General features: G+C 36.8%; 1 protein-coding gene across 1 annotated transcript in view; it reads left to right on the top strand.

Annotated features, from left to right (window-relative positions):
* btbd11a (BTB (POZ) domain containing 11a) overlaps positions 1-12,074 on the top strand; it is a 120,901-nt gene that overhangs the window by 103,413 nt on the left and 5,414 nt on the right. The window contains exons 5-12 of the mRNA XM_079622757.1: positions 301-466; positions 3,068-3,157; positions 4,870-4,971; positions 5,662-5,755; positions 8,075-8,210; positions 9,612-9,835; positions 10,784-10,962; positions 11,827-11,932. Coding sequence (XP_079478883.1) covers positions 301-466; positions 3,068-3,157; positions 4,870-4,971; positions 5,662-5,755; positions 8,075-8,210; positions 9,612-9,835; positions 10,784-10,962; positions 11,827-11,932 — 1,097 coding nt within the window. The remainder of the gene's footprint in view (positions 1-300; positions 467-3,067; positions 3,158-4,869; positions 4,972-5,661; positions 5,756-8,074; positions 8,211-9,611; positions 9,836-10,783; positions 10,963-11,826; positions 11,933-12,074) is intronic.

Below are 12,074 nucleotides of genomic sequence, written 5' to 3'. Positions count from 1 at the left end.
AAATATGTGCAATTTTATATATATATATATACTGTATGTATATATATATATATATATATATATATATATATATAATGTAATGTAGTATATACATTAAAACATAGGCTATATACATTACACACATTTTAAATAATAAATTAATTAAATATTATAAATGTATATAAAATAAATAAGAATTATGTATAATAAAAACATACCCTGCTACATAAGCTGCTAGGCTGAATCTAATTAGTGTGGCAGAATATGAAAGCACTGCTGTATGTGTATTAAAAAAAGTAAACAAACACTTTTATTCAACAGAGCAGATGACTGCTTCTGTACCACAAGGAAACTGGACGCTGCATCCACAGAAGCAAAATTCCTGCAGGACCTGGGCTTCCGGATGCTCAACTGTGGACGAACTGACCTGGTCAAGCAAGCAGTCAATCTGCTCGGGCCAGATGGCATTAACAGTATGAGTGAACAGGTGGGCACTGATATATTCACACACAAACCACACATTTTGTAGCATTCATGTACTATTCAGGCCTGAATGTACTAGATTATAGATTTGCATCTTTATATCTAATAATAATATAATTAACAAGAGATACAGTAATATGATCTTGAAAGTGGCATTATATTGCAATGATATTTCCTGAAAAAATATTCAAGTCAACATTAAAGGGCATTTGCAACCCATTTCACTTCAGTAATGTGACATACAGGGACCCCAAAAAGTTCTAAATGTCATTGCATTTGATACAGAAAAAATAACAAGTGGCATTTGCATTTTTTTTTCTGAACTAACAATGAAAAGAGGCTTGGTGACACTAAAAAGAAAGTCCTTTTGAAAGTGGAGCAAGTTAAAGGGGTTCTTCACTGCTGGCAATATGGGCTTTCAATAAAACTTTGCTGTCTATACAGTAGAAAAGCGATGGGGAAAAAATGAATTGGTGCTACCTGACTAGAGAAAAAAGGATGTTGTCTTCCCTTTTGCCAAATGCCTATATAATACCGGTCAATACCGCCTTGCTTGAGTAGGAATACTTCTTAGCAAACTTTTAGTCATAATGGTGTCGACAAAGCTGTCAAAAGTTTGTTGGATGACGCATTTTGCTGACAAATAATCATGAATTTCTCGGTCCAGGTAACACAGAGAACGAGTATATACACTGTTAATTTACATATACTACAGACAATGTAACAATACAAACATGTGTTCAAAAATCTGACAGTAACACTAATAAAAAATAAACAATTTGGAATGATGTGCACTGTTGAATTGTGCAAACTAAGATAAAGAGCATGTATTTTAATTACAGGATTTGGCTTTCCTTATCCATCCTGCAGTTTCTTTTAAATTCTGTTGACACAGCACCTTTTGTCTATACTGTAACACATTTTACAGTGACTATGAATGCAATTAATTACAACACCAACAGCATAATAACAGAGTGTATTTATGAGCAGCTCCAAAAAATAATTATGTCGTGAAACAATCACACATCCTTAAGTATTAATCAGAACTTGCACTGTAATGTAAATGCTCATATAAACTGTGACTTTCCCCACATCTGCCTTTAGTTTTCTCTGTATCGCATCTGCCTCATACCATTAAATATTTGAGAATCAATTATATTACTGCAGCATGTGTCATTGTAGATGAAAAATGGCCTAGGTTTCTTATAATATTATACGTGTGAAGAAAGATGACCCACATAGACATTTAGAGGCTAAGGAAATAAATAAGATGTTACATGACCTTTAAATAAGGAAAAACGCTTTTAATCCGACTGATCTGTGTAGGAAGCATCGTGATAGTAGTTATCATCCGTATATCTTAGGATTGCGTGTTATTGTCACGGTTTGTCTTGAAAACAGCAGCCAGTTTATGCAAAGAATGACGGCGACATGCCGGTGCTGACAAAGTGGATTAAACTAACATGTAAAATTGAAGCAAGACGGAAGCAAAATGTGATGTAATGACAAAGAGAATTGTTGGAGTCCAGCTGGGAATCATTGAGAGTTGCTCCATCTTACTCTGGAAGAGTTGCTCCGAAATCACGCTGGCAAATATGGTACTCGTTATTTCAAGAAAAGCCTTGAGGGAAAAAACGACTCATCTGACAAATGAATCTCCTTCTTCATGGTGAAAACTGTTTGTGGAACTGGACACTCTCGAGTTAGTAATGAAATAAAATGTTTACAGTGAGTTTTAACATCAAGCAGAATGCCTAAAACCCCTTTCCCCGTGTAAAGAGTCAAATGTATTAGGAATGAATTAACTGACTGTGAAATTGAGTGCACTAAAAACTTGACCATATCTCTTTTTACAGAGACCCAGAAGAAATTTTGATATTTGTCACCATTATATAAATGCATAAACAGTTTTCGCCAGTAACACTTTACAATAAGGTTTCATTAGTTAAAATTAGTAGCTGCATTAGTTAACGTTAACTAACAGTGAAAAATACCTTTAGAGAAATGTTTGATCTTTGTTTGTTCATTTTAACATTCACGAAAACATTATTAAAATCAAAAATTGTATCTGTTAACATTAGTTAGTGGACTTGAGATTTCATGAGCTAACAATGAACAGTTGTATTTTTTTATTAACTAACCTCAACAAATAATTACCGTAACAAATGTATTAATTATTGTTAATTAATTTCAGTTAATGTATTAATAACGCTATACATATATATATGACTATGAAAGGTGAGAGGGTATTAATGTTGTATTTTCTTTCAAAGCTTGTTAAAAAACGTAGCTAATTATATGGCTTTATGTGCCTTCATGCACTGGTGCTTATATGTGTGTGTTTCCCTAAAGCAGTAAGACTTCATGGTCTAGAGAATGAATTGTTTTCTGTTTAAAGTGCTTTAATTGAGCATCATCCATAAAGATTACTGTTCCACTCAGTTCATTTAAATGGACACTTTAAACCCTTGAGACAATGTTATTTTCAGACTTTTTTGCTAAATAACCCAGTGCCGCAGTATCATGTGCTGTAGGCTGTACAGCGATGGGCTCGGACTATGGCATGTTTACTGCAGGTGTTCAGTGTTTTTTATGTGTTCCTCAGGGCATGACCCCTCTCATGTACGCGTGCGTCCGTGGGGACGAGGCCATGGTGCAAATGCTGCTGGACGCTGGGGCAGACATTAACAGTGAGGTCAGTATTTTTTGGTTGGACAATTATAAAGTGTCATGTAGTGTTTTCCTCTGTCTCTATTAAACTAACTATCCTATCTCTATAAAATTAATCAACTATTCTCTCTGTCCTCTTCCCGATGCTGTTTGCATGTACTTAAAAAGTGGTCGTGTCTACTTAGGTTCTCATTGATCTCGTCGATATTTATTTAGATTAGAAGCAAATGAGATATGCTAATGATTTCCAGCAAAATGGACATTATTTGTTCAAATGTATTTTTAACACTATTATATATATTTTTTAAATACAATGATTGCCTAAAGTAGATATACTGATTGTGAAGCATTCAGGTTGAAAACATGAAACATGATAATAAAAGGATTAAAGCTGATTCAATTGGCTAGCTTGCATAAAACAGCTTTGACTCAATGTCATTCTAATATAAGGGTCATTCATTGAAAGGAACATGTTTCACGTATTTGCCTTTCATGTATTAGTCCTGAAACCGGTGAAGAACGGGTACAGGTCATATTTTACCACACAAAAATAGTTTTTTCTTTTCATTGTAACGTTACTTTTATGACAATTAAGCATGTTTTCTAATTAGCATAATATGTCTGGATAAGAAGTCTCACTATTTTTGATTATTCGAATGATTGTAATTTATTGATTTTCTGTATTACCATAATAAATTAATAAAATCAGTATATATTAAACACAGTATAACAAATAGTAACACAATGAATAAATACTTTGCATCTTAAGTAGATTACTTCATAGTAGTATTTCACATTACAAAAGTGAGAGCCCAAATGTCAATTATTTTGGGCTGAAATTTGACCTTATGTTCTTGACCATTTTCATGAAAGTCAGTCCTGTGTACATGTATGTCGTGATGTGATATTGTGCTCTTGTTTTACCTCGTGTCGTCTTCATTTGACCCTTAAAGGACATTTTTAAATGGAGTTGTTGACTTGGGCACAAAGCACCAAATGCATAAACAGTGATCTTAACTTGTTTGACAAATTGCTTCAAGCTCAAGAAGAGTATTAGCAGGTGGGCAGATGTGCAGTTATTTGCCTACCTAATGTCCTAATGTTCCTAGGCGGTTTTGCACAAACAATTGTTTAACCTTAATCCCACCCGAACGATCAGATCCAAAAGGTCAGGTTTGCCTAGACAAGAACAGATGCCTGCATAATTTACCATTGACTACAGAGCTCAGTTCAGCAGGCAGTACAGCTGTAAGCATTAAAACCAGACAAGCGTTCCTTTTTGGTGCTTTGTACATGAGTCACTGCTCACTTACACTTCTAGCGTTTGAACTCGCTGCCAATTATTCTTCCTGCAGTCTTTATGTTACCGCTATGAAAACCGTGAACTAGATCCTAACCGTCTTCAAACCGTGGTCAGGATTTTGAGTAAAACGATGAGGGCGTATAGGGGTTGTCCAAAGGAAAGCAAACGCAAGTAAACTCTACAGTAGATTGTGGGCTGGATGGAACAAGGGGTTTGGAGAACAAAACAAGCACTTGCTCTTTCTTCCTCTATCCGCTTGAATTAACAAAACAGCCAGGCGGCGGAAGAACTTTCCAACTTTCCGCTTACTCATTCACTCTTTCCCTCCCCTTTTTTCTTTCTCGTACTCCTGCAATTCCGCAATTGGAGCTCAGTGTTCTGGTATATAATGGCTGAATTTTTCTCTCCCTGAACTTCACCTATATGATTCCCAGGTGCCCAGCTCACTACACAAGCACCCCTCAGTTTATCCTGACACCAGGCAGGGGACTCCAATCACATTCGCCGTGTTACACGGACACGTCCCTGTCGTGCAGGTAGTGGCGCTGTGAATGATTTGATGCCTTCCACCTTTGTACTTTCCTTGATTATTATTATGATGCCGCTATCATAATAATAATAGCACAAAGAAAATAATTGATGTTAGACTCTGGATGGTGCTGTCCCAGTTCAGAGGAACTTGGATGAGGATGTAGACTGGTATCAGGAATAGGCCATTTGTGCCAAGGAAGAAAGAGGAACGCTTTGAAAATGAAGGCCAGTTTATTGTGCACTCTACTTTTCCCCTCAAAAGTGGAAAAAAGTCTTAGTTTCACTGTGTAAATACTCAATAAGTGCTGAATCCGATGTCCTACTAAGGCCCACTTATTTAGCTCTTCCAGGAAAATGGAAAGGCAAGGTGATATTTCCTGGGATATTTCTCAGTCTCTCAGAAGCACACATCCACAGTAGGAGATATTATTAGTGAAATCCTTTTTATTTCACTCAGTATAAATAATTTCCCATTTTCTTTGACAAACAGACCAAAAATCGTCCACCTAAAGCATCAAGAGTGAAATAAATTATGACCAGATTACCATAAAGATGTTTACTAGTTGCTGGTGGCCTATGTGATGAAAAGAGCAGGCTAATTTATTGCAATTACAAGACTTTTATTTACCGGTATCTTGGTGATATTAAAGTTAAATCCTCTCAAATCTGTTTTATAATGATTGTTCCTCTCGCAGCTTCTACTGGATGCCAGAGCTAACACGGAGGGAGCGGTTCAAGAAGGCACAGAGAATTACACTGAGACGCCACTTCAACTGGCGTCTGCGGCAGGTACCAGAAAATACTGAAGCCGTACAGAATGATTTTATGTATGATTAAATTGCAAAATATAAAACAAGTGGCATCTGCAAACATGAAGCAATTACTGGCCAAAGACAATTACTGATGTCAAGGTTATATTTATTGGATGTATGAAGTAGTTTCCCTCAAGTTCACTCACTCCAACAATAGATCTGATTTTTTATCCTTCAACTTTTTTTATATATTTTGCTAAGTTTTCTATCTTTAAATGAAATGCCACTTGGTTTGATATTTATGGTTTGATATCTAATACAGTGACATTATGCTTAAGTGTCCAAATACTTTTTAGGGCCATTGCAAATTATTTTTTATGACATGCAGTGTGTATATATATATATGTAACCTTTAGCTGTTACAGTATGGTACTTTATACTACCTCTAAAGGAAGATTATTAGTACCTTAAAGAGATAGTTTACCCTCATTTTGTCATCATTTACTTACTCTTATGTCATTCCAAAGCTGTATGACTTACTTTCTTCTGTGACACATGCAGGTATTTTAAATAATTTTTCAATCGTTTTTGTCTAAACAATAGAAGTCAATGGGGTCCAAAACAACATTGGATTTAGCTATTGTATTGACAAAAAAAACAAAAAAACACTTAGACTTTTTATAGAATATCTTTAATAAGTATTAAGGTATAATATGCATTATTAGATTAGGTATTTTTGAGAGTACTGTCTTAGTGGCATTTACATTATGGAGCAGATCTTTGACAGAGTAAATACGTTTTAGATGATTTTTTACTCTACATCCAGGACCTACACTCTACATTTTTTGCCTCTAATTTCAAACAAATGGTCTCTGCTGACTGTTATCTGACAAACTGAAGACATTATACTTTTGTGCCCCAGACTGGTTCCAGAACCATAATATTATTATTCAGAGACTGATGGGGCTGCGTCACTCTCAGGAGCTCTTTGCAAAACTTGCTAATGAGCCTTAGCAACAGCAGCTTTTTTTCCCTTTACATCCACAGTGTGAATGTGACAAGTCCACACGGTGGAATGATGTATGGAAACCAGTGCCAAATGAGATTTCATAATCCCGGCTGTGGCAGTCCTATGAATATGAATTGACCTGAGTGATATTCATTTACATTTGCCAAGTGTTTTCCAGCATAATGCTGAAAATTACCTGTCTGCCCCACTTAGCGTACACACTCTTGAAGACTTGGGTAATTCAGGTCTGAGTCAGCTGGTAACGGGCACGTTCTCTGTGGGATAAAAAAAGTACACACAAAAATTGTATCATCTAATGCAGAAGAGGGGAATGAAGGAACACAAGCCAAACCGATTGAGACGAAATGTCTAGAAACAGGTTTAACCGTATGCCTGTGTTCCCTTGTGGCCCCTCAGAAATGGCAGCGGATGGGATTGTTTGAGCCTCATCGGATCCAAAGCTCATCAGGCCTCACTGATTACGCCCCATTTGCTGTATGCTGGGTCAATTACCCCCAGTGTTAGCATTCGGGTTTTCCTTCTAATTTAGAAAAGCTTTCTCCTCATTAGTCCATGTGGATGTGCACAGGACAGTCTGCTAATTTACATTAGTAAATCAATCTGGGGATGACCTGCGAGACAATCTGATTGATACATACTTTCTGTCGCTCAACTGGTAAAGCTAGCACTCGCAATGCTGGTAAAATGTGTACATTTTTATGACCTGTTCAAGGTCAAACCATGACAGATAAGAGAGAAAGGACTTTCTATTGTAAATGTATGCTGTAGCTTAATATGAATAAGGGATTTGTAGATGGAGGAGCCAATCAGGCCAAAATAAACAAGATCCGCAACTTAATCCATCCCCTTATTAAACTAAACAAAGAAAATAAATAACACAAAACTGGTCTAACTCAATGTCTTATGATAAAAGGAGGGGACTAAAATACAGTAATTGAGTTTTTTTTTCCCACACTCTCACAATTTAATTCATTAACTAATTATTGAAATGATTATGATTGACCGAAATAACTGAATTTTTTTACTTTTCTTTTTTTTTACATTTTTACACTATCAACATATGATTAACTAAAAGAACAGATTTTTTCACTTTATTTATTTATTTAATATTTTAATGTATTTAATAATATTTTAGTGTTTTATGTATGTTGTCATAAGTGACCGTCCACCTTGTAATACGGTCACAAGAAACACATTCGAGAGATCAGCTACTAGTTGTAAACAGCAATGTGTGTCTGCTGACCTTAATAGTAGGTGTCTAAATGTGTTTTTGGGGATAAAAGCATCAGCCAAGTTAATGTAATAAAAATGGTCTTCTTTTAACAGGCAACTTTGAGCTGGTCAGTCTGCTTTTGGAAAGGGGAGCAGACCCTTTGATTGGCACCACTTACCGTAATGGCATTTCCTCTGGTCCGCTGGGTGAAATGAACTCGTACAGCCTGGCAGCATCACATGGACACAGGTAATGCACACCCAATGACTCTACAGCATGTGAAGTGTATAAAGTGACAGCACATTCACCACCAGCACAACGGGGAACTGAACTTTCATTAGTTCATTGACACATTTGTCACACATATCATTATTTCTGTGTCCTTATACATCATTCTGACTGCAGAAACTTAATCTATCAGAACTGAACCCCTGATGTGTTATTATTGGCACGCATAAAAGCTGAGCTGGTGTATTTGACTGCAAAATTGTGTGTAATTTACTACCATAACTCCAACCCCATCATTGCTGGTGAACGGTATGGATGACTGCATGCTCATTCATTCATTCAGTCTCACCTATGGCCAGCGCTACATAATGGAACCTTATTGAAATTCATATTGCATACGTCTGAATGAGAATCCAGCATGTTCAACAGCCAACTCACCCACCTCTGCAGTATTAAGGCAATCCGTTATAAAGGGCGTCAGAACGGGACACATCTGTATCTGAGCCAGAACTGGATGTCTTTGGCTTCAAGTCATGTTTGCAGTTGTGCATGTCGCAGTGATTGGTTGTTTATGCATATTAGATCAGCTGTAGAGCACTGGTACTTTTATGAAAGTAAATGAGTTTACAAAGACAAGAAAATGCGGCAAAGCAGAGAAGAAAAACACATTGGAATGCATTGATAAATGGAAGTCATAAAGAAGCGCTCACAGTATTTCATAGATGTTCTTTTTTCAAACACTTTGTACTCATCAATCCACTGATTGCACGCAAGTAATCCTCCATGGCTAATGGCTTTGTATATAACAAGTCAGATTATGACAGTGTTTTTGCTTTTGAAAACAAGTCAATCTTTACTTTACACAAAAAGTCATGACGTTCTGAACTTATACTAATGTACAAACGTAAAAAGAAATTTAATTGTTTTTGAAAATAATATCTTATGCTCACCAAGGCTGCATTTATTTAATAAAAAATACATTAAAACAGTAACATTGTAAAATATTATTTCAATTTAAAATAACTGTTTTCTATTGTAATATATTTCATATTAATAAATGTAAGTTATTCCTTTGATGGCAAAGCTGAATTTTCATAATCCATTACTCCAGTCTTCAGTTACACATTATCTTTTAGAAATCATTGATTTAATCGATGATTTGGTGCCGAACGTTCTGAACGTTTGTGTAAACCATGATACATTTTTTTCAGGATTCTCTGATGAATAGAAATTCAAAATAACTGAATAACTTTGGAATGTTAGTGTATAAGCTGTGTGTGTGCGTGTGCGTGTGTGTGTGTGTGTGTGTGTGTGTGTGTGTACGTGTGTGTGTGTCAAGCTCATGAGGGTGAGTAATGGAGTGAGCTATTCCTTTGAGTATACATACCTGAGCGAGTTTGTTACGTGCACTTGCTCCTGCAGGAACGTGTTCCGGAAGCTTCTGTCCCAGGTGGAAAAGGACAAGGGGGACGTGCTGTCTCTGGAGGAGATCCTAGCTGAGGGCACCGAGGTCGTAGAGAGGAGAGCACCACAGAACGAAGGCACCCTCCGGACAGGCAAGGCCAAACTAAGAGCCCTCCGCGAGGCCATGTACCACAGTGCCGAACACGGCCATGTGGACATTACCATAGACATCCGCAGCCTGGGTTAGTAAAAACACTGCACGATTACCACAGACATCTACCGCTTGGCTCACTTCTGTCACGCAGCGATTAGTCTCAGCCTCTGATGCGCATTGCACATAAAAATGACCCATTTCCAATCTTACTCGTGAAGGTAAAAAGTCCATTTTCTTTTTATCAATCCACTACTATAATGCTCATTTTTGAGGCTGAACTAATCGCTTCCCAAAGTTTACCAGGTTAGTGGCATCAAATCTTTGAAAGACACTCTTTGAAAGATGTTTGAGGCCCTTAGTTGCTAGATACCCATGATATTTTGTGTGTATTTTTTTCTGCCTGTCATTATCATTGTGCACCATATTTATCTACTAAAAGACAGTATTTGCACTACCGATCAAAAGTTTGGGGTCAGTAAGGTTTTTGTTATGAAAGAATATTCAGCAAGGATGCATTAAATGGATTAAAAGTGACAGTAAAGACATTTATAATGTTATAAAAGATTTCCATAATTGCTGATCTTTTGAACTTTCTATTCATCAACGAATCTAGAAAACATGTATGATAGTTTCCACAAACATATTAGTTAGCACAGCTGTTTTCAACATTGATAATAAGAAGATATGTCTTGAGCACCAAATCAGCATATTATATTGATTTCTGAAGGATCACGAAACTGAAGAAAATTCAGCTTTGCCATCACGGGAATAAATTATAATTTAAAATAGAAAACAGATATTTAAAGTTGCAATCATTCAATATTACTGTTTTATGTGTGTTTTTTACCGGTGTATCCCTTCCTTTTATTCTGTGTTCTTTCAAAAACATGAAAAATTCTTACCGACCCCCAATTTTTTGTGTAGTGTAGTTGCAATATGCATTGCATTAGTATTCCTTACAGGGGATTGACAGATCGATGGACACGACAGATCGATTATGAAGTGAATATAATTGATATATGGATTCCATATGCAGGCGTGCCGTGGACCCTGCACACGTGGCTGGAGTCCCTGCGGACGTGTTTCGTGCAGCAGCGGCGGCCGCTGATCCAAGGCCTGCTGAAGGACTTCAGCTGCATTAAAGAAGACGAGTACACAGAGGAACTTATCACGCACGGACTGCCACTCATGTTCCAGATCCTTCGAGCCAGCAAGGTCTGTTCTCAATGCTTTATTACAGCCTGAGCCGGTATCAGTCGTTTTTTACCGGTACTTCCTGATCATATCAGGAGATTCATAGTGTTTTAATCTAGGTGAAGTGTATCGATTCAGAGCCAATACACTCCTCCTGTCTGCCATCAGTGTTATTTTTTATGTGCTTTTGAAATTGATATTAGTTTTTCTTTGAATATTTTATTGAAATTAAAGGGATATTTCACCCCAAAAAGAAAATTCTGTCATAATTTACACACCATTTAGTTTTTATAAACCTGTATGCGTTTCCTTTGTTCTGTTGAACATAAAATAAGATATTTTGAAGAATGTCGGAAACTTCCATGGTAATTTCATTTTTTTTTTTTTTTTCATACTATGAAAGTCAGTGGGGACCAGTTTGGTAACCCACATTGTGTTCAACAGAACAAAGAAACTCATGCAGGTTTAGAACAACTTAAGGGTGAGTAGATTATGACAGAATTTTCTTTTTTGGGTGAACTATCCCTTTAACAACAACTGTTTTAATAGTTTAGTAGCTTATGTTTTACTCTCTATAATATTACAGTGCAGTCTTGTTGTCATTTTACGCTTTAAATTATTTGCAACACTATTTAGATTTTAATGTCCCTCGTAAGTCTCTGCATTATTGTTATCACTGCGTGTCAGTCCCTGTCTCTGAGCAAACAGGCAATCAACGTCAGCCACACCAGTTCCAGCTTTCCCTGTAATTAACATGATAAATCCTCTCATTACAGAGCTCATCACAAGTGCCGCGTTGCTATTACCGTAGGCTTGGATGCGTTTCACTTTTAGAAAACAGAATTTAGGGTCTAACCAGACCGTGTGTGTTTGTGTGATCTACAGAACGAGGTGATCAGCCAGCAGCTGTCAGTAATCTTTACCCAATGCTACGGGCCTTTCCCAATCCCCAAACTCACAGAGATCAAAAGGAAGCAAACGTCACGTTTGGGTGAGTATGTCAGTGGCACCGTCTTGTTAAGTTCGCCTTTAAAAGGGACTTCCTTTCTGCTCTGCCTCTACATTACTAACAATATAAATAATTGAACAGAATCAAACAAGCTAGAGTGTTTGGCATGCTGCTATTCAGCACA

Source organism: Phoxinus phoxinus, assembly GCF_949152265.1.
Source record: "Phoxinus phoxinus genome assembly, chromosome: 9".
Taxonomy (NCBI): Eukaryota; Metazoa; Chordata; class Actinopteri; order Cypriniformes; family Leuciscidae; genus Phoxinus; species Phoxinus phoxinus.
The sequence above is the reverse complement of the archived record's forward strand: the minus strand, read 5'-3'. Positions and strand labels throughout refer to the sequence as shown.